General features: G+C 38.4%; 1 protein-coding gene across 1 annotated transcript in view; it reads left to right on the forward strand.

Moving 5' to 3' along the window:
- plxdc2b (plexin domain containing 2b) overlaps positions 1-14,879 on the forward strand; it is a 498,542-nt gene extending 483,663 nt beyond the window's left edge. The window contains exon 14 of the mRNA XM_063044214.1: positions 3,827-14,879. Within this exon, the coding sequence (XP_062900284.1) occupies positions 3,827-3,946 (120 nt within the window). The 3' untranslated portion in view covers positions 3,947-14,879. The remainder of the gene's footprint in view (positions 1-3,826) is intronic.
- Positions 14,880-17,102: the final 2,223 nt, after the last annotated feature.

Consider the following 17,102-nt stretch of genomic DNA (forward strand, 5'->3'; position numbering starts at 1 on the left):
CCCTCTGCAACTGGATTCTAGACTTCCTGACTGGGAGACCTCAGTCAGTCCCAATTGGAAGCAGCATCTCCAACACCAACACACTGAGCACGGGGGCCCCTGAGAGCTGTGTGCTCAGTCCACTGCTGTTCACTCTGCTGACCCACGACTGTGCTGCAACACACAGCTCGAACCACATCATCAAGTTCGCCGATGACACGACCGTGGTGGGTCTCATCAGCAAGAACGATGAGTCAGCATACAGAGAGGCGGTGCAGCGGTTAACGGACTGGTGCAGAGCCAACAATCTGTCTCTGAATGTGAATAAAACAAAAGAGATGATTGTTGACTTCAGGGGGACACGGAACGACCACTCTCCGCTGAACATTGACGACTCCTCCGTAGAGATTGTTAAGAGCACCAAATTTCTTAGTGTTCACCTGGCAGAGAATCTCACCTGGTCCCTCAACACCAGATCCATAGCAAAGAAAGCCCAGCAGCGTCTCTGCTTTCTGCGAAGGCTGAGAAAAGTCCATTTCCCACCCCCCATCCTCACCACATTCTACAGAGGATGTACTGAGAGCATCCTGAGCAGCTGCATCACTGCCTGGTTCGGAAATTGCACCATCTCGGATCGCAAGACCCTGCAGCGGATAGTGAGGTCAGCTGAGAAGATCATCGGGGTCTCTCCTCCCGCCATTACAGACATTTACACCACATGCTGCATCCGTAAAGCAAACAGCATTATGAAGGACCCCATGCACCCCTCATACAAACTCTTCTCCCTCCTGCCAACTGGCAAAAGGCATTGAAGCATTCGGATTCTCACGACCAGACTATGTAACAGTTTCTTCCCCCAAGCCATCAGACTCCTCAATACCCAGAGCCTGGACTGACACCAACCTACTGCCCTCTACTGTGCCTATTGTCTTGTTTATTATTTATTGTAATGCCTGTACTGTTTTGTGCACTTTATGCAGTCCTGGGTAGGTCTGTAGTCTAGTGTCGTTTTTGTGTTGTTTTACAGAGTTCAGTGTAGTTTTTGTATTGTTTCATGTAGCACCATGGTCCTGAAAAACATTGTCTTGTTTTTACTGTGTACTGTACCAGCAGATACGGTCGAAATGACAATAAAAAGTGACTTGACTTGACTTGACTGACTTGACAAGTTAAAGGGGAATCCTGTAAGACTCTGTAGATGTACTAAGAGCAAAAGGTAGCTCGAGATTAAGCTTCATTAAGGATCAGTGTAGTGTTCTAGATACCTTACCACAGGAGATGGGAAATATCCTCAATGAATACTCCTGTTTATATTTATTGTGGAGTAGAACATGGAAGTTAGTGAAAGAAGGAACCAAAGATATCCTGGAGCATATCAATTTTACCAAATATATACTGAAGGTCTTGATAAATCTTCAACATCTGACGAGGTGCATCCTTGGATGCTATGGAATGCAAGAGAGGAGAATGCTGAGGCCTTGGTAGAGATGTTTGTATTCTCATTAGTCAGGGGTGAAACAGCAGAGGTCTGGCCGACGGTTAATGTTGTGCTTTTATTTAAAAACAGCAACAGAGATAAAGTAGTGAACTACAGGTCAATTGAGCCTACCATCAATAGGGGAAAGTTATTGGTAGCGAATCTGCGAATAGGATTTATGTTCATTTGGAAAGCCAAGTATTAATGAGGGATAGCATGATTTTCGGTGTGGCAGATCATATCTTATGAATTTGAGTTTGTTGTAGAGGTGAACAAGAAGACTGAAGAGGGCACAGTGTTAAACATTGTTTACATGGGTTTTACCATGGTTTTTGACTTCCATTCAGTCAGCTAACTCTTGGGATGAAGGGATTGTACTGTTACTAATGGCTAACAAAACTGAATTGATATTATTTGGAGTTTCAAAGAATGAGGAGTGATATTCATAAAACATACAAGATCCTGAGTGAGCATAATAGGAAAGATGTCAAGATGGTATCACTCAGGAGAATCTCAAACACAAAGTCACAATTTCAAGATGGTGACTGTCATTTAAAACTGAGGTGCATAGGAATTTCTCACAGAGGATGGTGAATCTTTGGGTCTCGTATTTATTTTGAATTCTTTGAGGGGGCAGATGGCGGCATAGAGTGGAGCCCGTGAATGTAATATACTTAGATTTATGTAAGGCATTTATTAAGCTGCCTCACAGAAGGTTACTATAAAAGTAAAGGGCTCATGGAATTATGTGTATTGAATTACTATAATTAAGGCTTGGCTTCCTGACAAAAGGCAAAGGATTATATCACAGTTAAGAAATTGTAACTCATGAGGTTCCTCAGTAATCATTGCTATTTACAACCTGTAATGTTGACTTAGGCGAAAGAACCAGGTTGTAATTAAAGGTTAAATGAATAGAAAATGAATTGCTTTGTGACTAGGATGCCATCCACAGCAGTTCAGCATCATAAAGTCTCTTCTTCCATCACATGGCATTAAAGTAACCTGTTCTGAGCAGTACACAAGGACGGACAGAACTCAGCAGGTAAGGCAGCATCTATGGAGGAAAATGGACAGTCAATATTTCTGGTTAAGATCCTTCATCTATTGCTGTTCTGTTTGCCTGCACTGGAGAAAGCTGGTTAAAAAGATAGGCATTCAAGCTCACTCAAAACTATCCCCTAGGACAGTGGTCCCCAACCTCCGGGCCGCAGACCGATACCGGGCCGCGAAGCATGCAGCGGTGCAGCGGTAGCCGGAGTGCACCCAGCACATCTTTAAGTAAAAAGTTGAAATAAACAAGCTAATTAATTAGGTGCCACCCGGCACGTAAATGTCAGCCCAGATCAGAGGCGATTGCCGATTTCACTTGCTCTACGCGATGTTCACTCCTCTTTCCAGGGTGCTGGAGCCTTTAGCTGTTCCATTGTTCGGTCAATTTAAACGCCAGCCCAGACAGGCTGAAAAGACAGGGCTGTCAGGATCGAGATTGTGTTGGTGCGTGGCTAAGTGGTTAAGGCGTTCATCTAGTGATCTGAAGGTCACTAGTTTGAGCCTTGGCTGAGGCAGCGTGCTGTGTTGCGTCCTTCAGCAAGGCACTTAACCACACATTGCTCTGCGATGACATCGGTGCCAAGCTGTCTGGGTCCTAATTCCCTTCCCTTGGACAACATTGGTGGTGTGGAGAGGGGAGACTTGCAGCATGGGAATCTGCTGGTCTTTCATACAACCTTGCCCAGGCCTGCGCCCTGGAAACCTTTCAAGGCGCAAAACCATGGTCTCACAAGAATAACGGATGGCTACAAGCTACAGGACCGAGGTGACATGTTGAATCTACACAAACTTCTAATAAAGTATAGGCGCTGCCGTGCTTTCTTTGTAATGACAGTTACGTGCTGGTCCCAGGACAGATCCTTTGACACTTTTCAGAGTGAGAAACGTTGATCCTTAATGCCGAAGACCCTGTCCACCTCAGTTCCTCTAATGGAGACTGGCTTCTGGGCGGCACCTAATTAATTAGCTTGTTTATTTCGGCTTTTTTCTTAAAGATGTGCTGGGTGCACTCCAGCTACCGCTGCACCCCTGCATGCTTCGTGGCCTGGTATCGGTCCGCGGCCCGGAGGTTGGGGACCACTGCCCTAGGACTAGGCATAAAATACAAGGTTTCCATGGAAACATGAAAAAATTAAATAATTATTAATCTTCTATTGCTGAAGTAATCAGATACTTATCTGTATTCATTAACTTTATTTTAAACATCAACTATTCAACTCACTTTCTGTTGTATACCTGGATTTCTATGAATTTCTATATGCAGTCATATGCATTTTGTCACAATGTCTGTGCTAATTCATTTCTGTTTTCTTTTAGCGTCGCCCCAGTAGATGGCCTGCAATGAAGTTCAGACGTGGCTCTGGGCATCCAGCTTATGCTGAAGTGGAACCCATTGGGCAAGAAAAAGAAGGTTTTATTGTATCTGAACAGTGCTGAAACTGAGAAACGAACAGTGCACCAGTGCTGGCCTATGGATGTGGGGTTATGCTTTGAGGTGGATAAAGAAATGAGCTAAAGCCCACTATCCACAATAATAACTACTTAAGGATCAGTTCAAAGTAAGAAAGACAAACATTTTCATCTACAAAATCATCACTCCATAGTCTTCCTTAGTAACCCTGCAGACTTCACCAGAGTTTCTAAAGAATGACATAGCATTCCTATTTGGCAATTGTGGAACTGGATGAGCATTAGTGACACAAACAAACTGCAAACACGAAGAATGAAATTCACTCCATCTTTACTTGTTCAAGTAAACCCCAACAAATTACTTCCATGGAAAAGGAAAACAATTTCACTTATCCATGTTGCAAATTTAGCTACAAGCATGTGTTTAACCAATCATCAATCAGAAAAAGTCATGAATAGAGTCACTGACTTCAGCATTTATTGTGATTCGTAAAATGTATGTACATTAAGAATGGACTGATATCAGGTGGTGGCAATGTGGTTAATGTGTGCATTTTCTTCATGATATTTTCTAATGGATTAGTTGGTTTCAGTATCAATCACTATTCTTGGATTTCTTTTCCTGTAGATGAAATGATGTTCAATGTGTGGAATGTTGTGTCCCATTCACAGAATTCAGCTGGAAAAGGGTTGGGAGATAATTTAGACAGAATGATACATTTAACATTTTGCAAAATGTAAATCTAACATTTTTTCTTGAATTTAGTATGTTTTCCGTAGTAACTTTATACATTTCTAATGTACACTTAAGTTGTCGACAATATCAACAGTATCTCCAAAGTATTATACACAACAAGTTAACACTGGTTTCAGATTTCTAAGCAATTTGTAAGATTTGTGTTGCTTACTTTGCTCCAAATGTGCAATGTGTCAACTTTTGGCTGAAATGGTAGTGAAACAGATGAGATTTAAGCAGCCTACAGGAAACCAAATTCTGGGTAATTTTGCACATCCCACTGGTTCTGTTGTGTAGTGTATGCATTAGTTAAATAGATGAATATATTTTGTTTCTTGATAGTTTACACAAGACAGGTTCTTGTGCTCCAGATTGTGAAAAAAATATTATAGTGTATTTTGTTTTCCATCCTGAAGAAGAGTGTAACATGAACTACCCTCTACTTAAAATGGAGTTTGAAATGAAGTTTGAGATTAGAGAGCTGTTTCATTGACAACAAAGAAAAATCACTTTTAACTGGCTTTACTGAAAAGGACTGTTTGCTTATTTTGGGGATTTTTTTTGTGCTGTAAGAGTAGGCTGTCATGAATATCTTCAGGTAAGTATTCCTAAGTAAAATCTTTATTAATAAACTTTTTTTCATTCTTCCAAGTAAAGGCACCTGCAGTTATTAATGTATTGAAACCAGCAGATTCAGATCTAATTATGGATAATTGATTACGTTCAGCTTGCCAATACCCCAATGAATAAACAATAAACATTTCCCTTCAATTAATAAGTGTTGTTAGTGAACCAAAATGAATTTATTTTTCAATAAACATTTTATGTAAAAGTATAAGATAGGGGAACCCTTGTTCAGTTGGATTTGGTTTAGTACTATCATGGAAAACTACTCCAAAATATGCTTCTGAGGTTTATAACATTGGTAAACACAAAAGATTCTGCAGATGCTAGAAATCTAGAACAACACACAAAATGCTGGGTGAAGTCCTCCCCAGTCCCGATGAAGGGTCTTGGCCTGAAATGTCAACTATTTATTCCCCTCTGTAGAATTTGCCTGACCTTCTGAGTATCTCCAGCATTCTGTGTGTTGCCCATTATCACATTTACACCATTAAAGAGGGTGGTGGGTTTATTTTAAACATTTTCTAATGAGAAGAGCCCCTGGAATGGAAATATTTGTAGTTGCATGCTTAATAGATGAAGCAGATTATCACAAGCAATTAATTTTCAAAGTTCAAAGTAAATTTATTATCAAAGTACATATATGTTACCATATACAACCCTGAGATTTACTTTGTTGTGGCATTCATAATTTTGATTCAATATTCATTAGTTGCAAAGATCTGTTGTCAAGCACCCTTTCTGAATACAGCTAGTACAGGTTTGTATCTAATATGACAACAAATAACTGAATGAACATTTTAATGGGTTATGTACTTGCCTCATGAGGAAAGGCTTTGGCTTTAATGTGCGCACTGGGTGACAGATCAAAAGGTCCATTTTTACACATAAATTAGACGTCAACAATGCAGAAAGTGTTTAATTTGCACAGCTAAAGATACACACGATCATGGCAAAAGTTCTGACAACATCTCAACTTCTGAGTTTTCCATTGGGAAGAATAAAACTCATAAAGGCAGTGCTATTTTTATTGCGAACAAAGAATTACACCGAGCACAAATTTCACTATGTCCATTTAGATATTAATCATAATAGCTGTTGGAGCATCATTTGAGATAGTATGAAGTAACAAGGTAATCAACACAGAAGAAATATATTTTACTGTAATATGCAAGCATTATAAACAAGATTAAAGAATAAACCCATAAAAGGATTTAAAACTGTTAAACAATTAAAGAGGTAAGATAAAATTCCAGCAAAAAAAGGTTTGTATCTGCCCAAATTAGGTCTAGTCATATGAGCCTCATTACATCAGTATCATAAATGCGAGGGATTCTGCAGATTAATGATTAATCCAGAGTAACACACACCAAGTGCTGGAGGAACTCAGCAGCATCCATGGAAAGAAATAAACGTACGACATTTTGGGCCAAGAGACTTCATTGGGACTTGAAAGGAAGGGAGAAGAAGCCAGAATAAGAAGGTGAGAGGAAGGGGAAGCAGTACAAGCTGGAAGGTGATGGGTGAAGCCAGGCAAGGTGCTTCGTCCTCAACAGGGATGATTTCCCAGTGGCCAACCATTTTAATACCTATTCTAACGTGTTGGTCCATAGCCTCCTCTCCTGCTAAAATGAGGCTACTCTTGAGCTGGACAATCATATTCTGCCTGGGTGGTCTCCATTCTGATGGCATGACCTTTGATTTCTCCAACCTCTGTAATTTCTGCCTCCTCCACCTCTCTTTTTTCATTCCCTCTTCTGGTTCCCCTCTTACCTTTTTTCTTCTCCTCACCTGCCTATCATCTCCTTCTGGTGGCCCTCTTCCTTCCCTTTCTCCTACGGTCCAATTTCCTCCTAACAGGTTCCTTCTTCTTCAGTCCTTTTACTTTTTCACTTATCACCATCCAGGTTCTGACCTTATTAAACTCCTTCCCTACCCACCTACTTTCCCCCTCACCTGGCTTGACCAATCACCTTCCAGCTTGTACTCCCCTCTCCTGCAACCTCCTTATTCTGTCTTATTCCCTTTTCCTTTACAGTACTGATGAAAGGTCTCTGCCTTTCTCCTCTCAGTAGATGCTGCCTGATTTGCTGAGTTCCTCCACCATTATGTGCATGCTTATGCCAGAATGTACAGAAACTTCCTGAAATACGCATCAGTGTTTGATGTACAAGACTACATCCTCAGCATTGTTTATTCACATTCAATTCACCCAAGGAATGCATCTACACTCAGTGCCCATTATATTAGGTACTTCCTATACCTAATGAAGTCACCACTGAGTAAATGTTCACAGTCTTCTACTGCTGTATCCCTTCCACTTCAAGGTTTGACATGCTGTTACTTCAGAGGTGCTCCTCCGCACTACTCTTGCAATGCATAGTAATTGAGTTACTGTTCATTTGTACCATTCTGGCCAGTCTCCTCTGACCTCTCTCATTAACAAAGCATTTTCGCCCACGGAACTGGGCTGTTACTGGATGTTTTCCATCTCTCATACCATTCTCTGTAAACTCTTAAAGATCGTTTTGTGTGAAAATTCCAGGAGATCAGCACTTTCTGAGATGCTCAAACCACCCAATATGACACCAACAATCATTCCACAATCAAAGTCACTTAGATCACATTTCTTCCCCATTCTGATGTTTAGCCTGAACAACAACTGAACCTCTTGACCATGCTTTAGTGCATTGAGTTGCTGTCACATGATTGGCTGATCAGATATTTGCAGTAACGAGCAGATGTACAGGTGTACACCTCATAAAGTGGCCAATGAATGTACATATAGATTAGATTTCAGGAAAAGAGCATTTAAAAACTCCAACATGCACATACTGCCAGTCAAATTAATTTCAAATATTGTCATTCTGAAAGTAAATTAAATTAATACCTTCATGCTTCATATACATCCATTTGTGGAATTTCAAATTCCTCGATCCTTCATACTTCTTCATTATATTTTTGATTCTTGGGGAATTCTTAGTTCCGTGTCTTTTTTTAAAATTTATATTACTCTGATCTTTCCAGATTTTTATTACTAGCATCATAGAGTACCATTTTTCATTTATCGATATTCTGATGATGGTATTTTAAGATTTGGCAAAGTTTGAAATCAATTCCACCGATATCTGAATTTCTAGCTTGGGGATACAAAGACCTTTATCCCTAACATTTAATTCTAGTAATACATCAGCAATATTATCAAGTAAGTGTAACATTTCTGATCCTCTTCTTGATGAATCAATATAAATTGATAAAAATAATTCATTGGCTGTAACTGAAATTAATCATTAATAAAATCTTGGAATCGTAAAGGTTTTAATATTTATCATTTGGGTTGGTTTTGGACCCAATTTTCTTAAATCAGAACACTAGTACTGCATTAGGAATAAGCTGTTGATGAAGTAATCAGGTCAATTGTTAATTAGAACAAATATAAACAAAGGAAGAAAAGAAATGCAAAATATAGGAAGTGTTAATCAGATCCGCCCAGACTGGTGGAGAAAAGCTGAGCCAATTTTACTGATGGACAACCAGTTTTGATACAACAAAACAAGTGGGATATCTAAAGCTGTTGAATTGAGTACTGCTCCTTCTTGTCAGGTTCTCTCTCACTGGAGTTGGTCATTGCTTGGCATGTTTGCGGTACAGATGTTACCTTCCACTTATCAAACCATGCCCAGGGGAGCTTGATCTTGCTGCATGTAGACATGCACTGCTTAGCTTGTCAAGACGCGAATGGAACTGAGCATTTCACATTCATCAGCAGCCTTCCCGGTTTCCAACCTTACGCAAAAAGGAAGATCATTGGTAGAATAGACAGAAGCGATGTGTATTTTTGTTTTAAATGGTGAGAAATTGGGAAACATCAGTGTTGAAAGGGTGTCCTCAAGGATTAGTCAGTGAAACCTAACTTTCCAGTGCAGCATCTATTTAGGAATGTAAACGGTAAACTGAGCATCATTACTAGAGGTTCGCATTCCAGTTATGTAGGGTGCTGGTGACATCATGTCTTGAGTAATGTACATATACAATTTTGATCTGCTTATCTGTGTTGTCAGTACCTGAATAAGTGGTTGGACTGGTAAATCTAGTGAAGATGAGTCTTAGATTTCACTCCCTTCAGGCCAGCTTGCATTTCTCAGCTGCCTGAAAGAAGAGAAACACAAGTTAAGGCTACATGCAAGAAGATTGTGGATTCGAGGAGATTATAAGATAAGGGACAAGGAGGACATGAGATAAAGGATGAGAATGAGGATGCCGGTATCTTTAATAGTTTCAGTCACTCCTTAACACCCTACATCACCTCCCTCTGCCCACCCATAGACTCAGTCATGACTCCTCAAGTTATAACACTGTGCTGTGCATTCCCTAGGAGTAAGGTAGTGGCAGATCGTCTATCCCCTAGTTCACTGATACTGCAGGAAATCATTGTCCTGTGATAGCAGCAAGTGTGACAATACCATACAATCTGTTTGGATGATTTACCTGTCATGACTGAGGGAATGACTGGCAATGAAACGTGGGAACAGTAAGAGAAGTATGCAGGGGTGTAGAGTGGAACATGGATGTTGGAGACATGAGACATATTGATTGATTGATGTTGGTAGAGGTAGGTGATGAGGATGGGTGCATTTGGCAGTAGATGCGAGTCTCATTATGCAGTTGGTGGGTTGTAGCATTTGAAGGGGGCATGCCTGGCCTTGGCGACTCAAGTGAGGTTATTGACTGATATGCACCACTACAACCAGATCCTCAGTGCTTGGTTTTAGGATGAAAGTCCTAATTCTCCCAAAGTGACTGCCTAAAGAACCACCTGCCCTTTTGACCACGTGACAAGAGTACAGCATTAGAAAAAGATAGAACGATCTGCTCTTTTGACCATGTGACAAGAGTACAGCATTAGAAAAAGATAGAACGATCTGCTCTTTTGACCATGTGACAAGAGTACAGCATTGGAAGAAGATAGAACCCTTTTTCATGTTTTCTCTGGCTGCTTGAACGATTCCCTTTTGTCAACACTTTTATCCCCTCAATTCTGAAACCGTACATAATCTTGGTTAATCTCTTTAAACTCTTGAACAGGAGTCTATCAAGTATTGTTCAGCAATCAATAAAGAAAACATCAATTGTTGGCATATGTCCACTGTACTAAAAAAAAGAAAGCAGGTATGGCACAACATTACAATTCAAAAAATCCATGCTGGCTTTTATAATTTAGTTGGTACTTATTACTGCGTGCTTGATAATTGATTCAGAAACTTTCATTGATAATGTTTAACTTGCAAATTTGAAGTTACATAGATTCTCACTCCTCCTCCATATCTTGGAATAACCAAACCCTGTATTCAGCATGAATAATAATTTACATTTACAAAATACCTTTAATATAGTAAAATATCTCTGAATGTTTTGTAAGTGTGTTATCAGGAAAAATGTGACACTAACATGAGAGAATGAATACGATAAAATTTGATTAAAAAAGCAGGTTTTAAAAACTTCTAACATCTTAAAGCAGGGGAGGGGAAAACTAATGATGTAGAAAGCCCTAGGGAAGAAATTCCGGTTTTGGCAGCTAGACAAATGAAATGCAGACATCAGTAGCTATTAAGGGAAAGTGTCAGCACAGAGGACTTCAAAGTAAAGGATGAGAACATTAAACTTGAAACGTTTAACCGGGAGCTAAGCAAGGGTTAGTAAGCATGGTGAAGTCTCACTTCAGCAGCAAACAATAGAATTTCGAACAGTGTAGCACGGGAACAGGCTCTTCATTCTATAATTTCTGAGCAGATCATGACACTAAGTTAAACTAAACCAATGTGACTGCATGTGAACCCTATCTCTCCATTCACTACAGTGAGCAAAAACGCAGAATGCTGGAAGAACTCAATGGGTCAAGCAGCATTTGTGGAGGCATAAGGTGCAAGTGAATCTTTCAGGTTGAGACCCTGTGTCAGGGCTGAGAGGAAGGATTGCCAGTATATGGCAGTACAGGATGGGTGGAGCAGAAAGGTGGGATAGAGAGTGGTAGATGATAAGTGCAAATAAATGGAAAGCCAATAATAAGCTGATTGATCCACTGGTTAGAATGGAGGGGAATGAGTGAACAAAGGGGGATGAAAACTACATGGGCTGGTGAGTGCGTATGGGAGCAGAACACTGGCAGTGTGGTTACCTGAAAAAAGAAAAAACAGTGCTAATGCCATTGTTGTTCTTCTAACTTACATTTTCCCTCTCTGTAGCAATGGAAAACATAGAACATAGAAATCTACAGCACATTACAGACCTTTCAGCCCACGAAACTGCCTAGAATTTTGCAACCACATAGCCCTCTATTTTTCTAAGCTCCATGTACCTATCTAAAAGTATAGAACATAGAAGTCTGAGGACACACAGTTTGGGGTGGGAATGGGAAGGAGAGTTAAAATGATATGCACTCAGAGTGTCCGGTGGCCACTGCAGACAGACTGCAATGCGCTCTGCAAAATGGTTGCCAAGTCTACATTTGGTTTAACCAATGTTCAGGAGGCCAAATCACAAATACCAAATGCAGGAGAAATACAGGTTGGAAAAGGTGAAGTTGTCCTCTGTCACCCCTGGAAGGTCCCAGAATGATAGTGATGGAGAAGGTGAAGGGACAATTATGAGTGAAGCAACCAATAGTGATAGTGGTTACTCTGTAGTTGGCTGTATGATCCATGCAGAGCAATCTTAGCACTCAAATATTATCAAATTACTTCACTCTATATAAGATTTTAGGATGCCTAATAAATTGACGACAAATTGTAGGTCATCCAAAGTTGGCCAAATTGTGAAAATCTGCCTTTATTGTATCCATCTCATAAAATGTTATTAGAATTGTTGACTGGATATCTATGAATCAAGCACATTCAAGAAAAAGTTGCCAACATCAAGGTCTGATTTAAAAAAGCACGACAATGGGCAGATTCACCATTTAATCATGTTATGGTGCCATTATTCAGTGACCAGTTAGATGAGAGTGTGAGTACTTAAAGGTCTTCAGATCAGTCTTAAAATGGATTCATTCATCATATATCAGTTACACAATTGGTGTTTACACTTCCGAGAGATAAGAAAGAAAGAAAATATTGAAAACTGAGTAAAACTAGCAAATAATGATAGAAATTATCTCTCAGCAGTTTCTAAATGCTACAGTTTCATATAGAGCAAAAATGGTCAAAATATGTTAGAGTGTTGAAGCTTCCAATTGTATCGCAATGTCCCAGACAATCCTCCCCATGTGACAGTTGCTATCTCTAGTTCACCTCTGCACAGGTGTCTGTCTGCATTTCACTTTCTGATAATCTTTTTCCCTGAGGCCATCATGCATTGACTGCATCACCAGCATGTCTGCATTTTCACTGTCTCCCATACACAAACATACATAAACGTAAATGCATTTCAGTATCAAGAATTATCAGTACTTTTTGTTGACAGCTTTGAGACAAATACACACACATATATTCATTATCTCATCACTATTTTTAAGAAAGTTATTTTGGAAGTCATTTTCCTATCTAAATTCCAATAATTTCACTGTCCTATGGTAGAAATTTAGCAAAGCAAATACTTACTGCTTCTCTCGCCCATTCTATTGTTTGTATGAACATGAATAATGATATAAAGTTTCTAATAAAAGAAGAAATAATAAGCTTCACAAAAATATATTGAAATGCATTTTTGATAAATTAATCCCTGCTCTGTTCTTTAAAAGATTTTAAATTACTTTAGCTAAACTAATGGGACTTTACACAAACTTTTCTAAACATTTCTGAAGTATTATGCAAGATGGTAGTAATAATAATAATAATAATAATAATAATAATCATAATGATCAAATGCCTGGCTCAGAATTGGAGACCTCTTCCCAGAAACAAAGGGGTTTGTTATATCAATACAGGACCAGGTGGTTAACATATACAGACATATGTACTAGACTAAACAGTATTCGTATACTGTTTTATTGTTTCTTTGTAGTAATTTTATTATATGTAAACTTCACAATGTTTGAAGTGAAGTCATTCTCACAATTTATCATGCATGGGCAATACCATTATCCTAAGATTTGAACTAAATTTTAAAATATTACTGCAATTGAACCATCCAGTGCTTATCCCACAGATGTATAGACATATTATGGAAGAGTCAAGAATGAATGATTTCAGTGTGACCCAGTGTTTCTTTGGCCAAACTATCTTCTAGCAGGTCTATTACTCCTTCTTTAACTTTTTGCCTTGTAATTTTTACTATATTGAATTCCAGTTCTCATATTCTTATATTTATTGAACACTCCAGATTAGCATATGTCCCAATGATTTTTTTCAATGTTTGACATAGATGCCTTTCAATATTGGATAGTTTACTACGTATTTTTTTCTAAAAGATTATTTTTGTATATGCCTGGTCAATTTGACACAGCATAATGCCATGCATTATATTTGATTACTGAAGCTAGAAGCTGAACAGTGCATTTTATACTGGCCTATATGTTAAATATATATGATTGTCTTGTAAGTACAGCGACCTACTTAAAAGGGTTTATATTGTCGGTAATTCACATTTGGTCCAACTGTCCAGAACATTTTTCAGTTGAGCTATTTTTTAATTTTAGAACAAAGGTACATAGACCTGTTGCACCTTTTAAAGAAGGTAATGATTAAGATCAAGAAATCATAGATATTGAGATATTGTTACTTGCAACAAATCAGCTTATATGGGTCAACAAAATTAATTTCTGTTCATTAGGCACTTTTCATAATGAAAGAGAAAAAAGCTCATCTCCGTGAATTATATTTTGGGATTTCACAGCCCATGGTGTGTGGAAAAGGGTAGAACCAGGATCGGTGCTTAGAGTGGGCAAATGGTATTTAGTAGAACAGGAAAATTGCCTTCTCCTGCTGTCTCTCTCAGTGATGATGTTTAACATGAAGAATATTAAAGGTCTCATGAGTGGAAATGAAATCAACACAGTCCCCCCCCCCCAGATGTGCCACATATTGATTTGAATGAATGATGTAGTTCAACCCAAGAAAGAATTGAAAAAGCTTTATTTCATTTCCATATAACCCAAAGATTACATGCATACATTCTTTTCTGCAATAAATTGTCGTTTATATAATTTTGATCTTCTGTGTCAGCTGATTTTTTAACATTGTCTGTTCAATGGATCTTGCACAGATTTCCAGTCATAAATTCCTAAGCATTTAAAACCCAAGGAAAAATTAAGGAATTGGACATAATGTTTATTAAATGTCTGTATCCCTTTACATTCTCAATATTTGCACTTTCTAAAAGACTCTAAATGTGATTGTACTTTAACAGAAAATAATCCTGTCCAGTCCAGAGTGAATATATGATCAGCTTCCACAGAAGGAACTATCATAACATGGTTTGAAACTTATTACTAAAATGGTAACTTTCACCAGTTTCATGGACTATTCACATAATTTTATTAATGTCAGATCCATTCTGAATAACCATTTTAATATAATGATCTTGAAGAAAAGATAATGATGTGGAGCTATTTTGTTTATTTGAAATTCAAAATTTCATTCCAGTTGTATTACATTAAACATTTTTCCCCCAAAGTCGTGTGGTCTGTATTATGGTGTGTAGTACATCATAAAATTAATCAAACTAAAAGCAAACTTCAGGCATGTAATTTTATTTCCCCCACTTCCTCACTGCAAATATTTAGGTCAGTGCCAGTTTCCTTTTAATAATCTCTGATAACCGACAGAAATACATTCTTCATTCTGGCATTATTATTCTATTGAAAATTGCACCAAAGGTCTCTGTCTTCTAGGTAGTCCTTTGGGGCTGAGGAGGATTTGCTTCCACTCCAGTTCTATGGGTTTTGAAATGACTGATGGAGACCCTCAAACTATTGTATGAGGGGGTGAGAAGTGGTGATTTCCTTCTGTACTTTCCACTAGGAGTTCTGTATCTCCTGATGAAAGGACTTGAGGTTCTTGATGATATCCTGAAAGCCCTATATTCCATACTGAGCTGCCGTAAGTGAGGGATTCCCATGCGTTGATTGGGATGCCTCACTTCTTCAAAAAGGCTTTTAGAAAACTGTTGATTCTCTTCCTAGGTGCCCCTGGTAAATTAAGTTTACCCTGGTAAATCTCCATAGAACATAGAAATCTACATCATGTTACAGGCCCTTCAGCCCACATTGTTGTGCCGACCCTGTAACCTGCCTGTGACGGTACTTGAAATAGAGTGTCTGTTTCAGAATTCTGATCTGGGTCATGTACATGTAAAGAGAGCTCAAATATTGGGTATTGTGTTTTGAGGGACAACACACATTAGTTAACGTGTCCTATTTGGAGAACTTTCCAGGAGATATTTTTGTCACATCTCTGCTGTTACGAAGTCCTATAGGAGGGCAGGAATTAGTGCTGTATGAATTGGGATGAGCTTTGTGCTGTATTTGAGGTCTTGAGAACTTCACGTACCCCTCCTCAGAAGGCAAAGGCTTCACTGGCGTACTGACAGCAATGGTAATTTTAATCATTGATTAAATGCCTGCATGATAAGTGACTCCTGAGAAGCAAGAAGCAATCATGATTTTCAGAGTCTTGCCAGGAAACTTTATTATAGGAGAGTGTTCATTGCCGGGAGGATAATTTGTGGAGGTTGCAATACAGGACCAGGTGGTTAACACAAAAAAAAAATCAAAAATACGTAATAAAGTACCAACAAATTCAAGGCAATAAGGCAGAAAATGACAAGAGAAGCCTGAAGCAATCCAACACAATACAGGATCCTGCAGAAGTTTAACTCAATCTGTTTACTTTCACAGGCTCAATCGAGTAGCAAACACCATTCACCAAAATCTTGTTTTAAAATGCAAACTCATAACAGACACTATACCTTATTATAAATACAAGCGCGATCTAGTTATAGAGTCACAGTCCTACAAATTATATCATGACCGATCCATTATTACAGATAGGATGATCCATAATAACTGTCTGTATATAATATTACAGGGTAAACAAGCAAGAACTTAATATACTTAATAGATATAGCCATTCCAAACCCACACAATATGCAGAAATCAATAAGTGAAAACACCTGAAATATGCTGAATTAAACAAGGAAATTGAAAGACTGTGGAACATGAACAGGGTATATATTGTCCAAATATTGATATCTACAACTGGTATCATCCCAAAGTCACTACACAGTAGCATTAAACAATTCAGCCTACACAGTAATATTTATGTAAATCTTCAGAAAACCTCAATACTAAACACCATTAGAATAGTCCAAAAGTTGTTAGTAATTGAGGAATGGGTAGAGTTAGAGTGAATATTGGATAAAATGAAATTACATTTAAAAAAACTACTGCAAATGTAGAGCAATATAACAGAGAAATTGTCTTACAGACTGTTCTCAGGAACAGAATGATGAACAACCTGGGGACTACCTGTAATTATAAAACTTCCTTAATTTTACTTATTCTCCAAATGTTAAAAACTAACTATACGGTGTGTTAACTTTATTCTTCAAAGTTGGTGTTGTCATCAGCAGATGACACATTTAATAGAAATACATTTTGAATGTGTAGTGATTATCCATTCACATAACCCAGGAATTTTGAAACACCAGATTCACTTCTGAGGTATTTATAAAATGCAGAATGGGAAAATGGTCATTCAAAATGATAGTGGTTACCACCGAGGATCAGATATTACCAAATTATATTTGAGTGCAAACGTTATGGTAAAAAAATCTAGTACCACTTACTGTAACACCCACAGTATATTAAACCAAATAAAAAGCCACCAG

Source organism: Mobula hypostoma, chromosome 3 (genome assembly GCF_963921235.1).
Source record: "Mobula hypostoma chromosome 3, sMobHyp1.1, whole genome shotgun sequence".
In the NCBI taxonomy this organism is placed as follows: Eukaryota; Metazoa; Chordata; class Chondrichthyes; order Myliobatiformes; family Myliobatidae; genus Mobula; species Mobula hypostoma.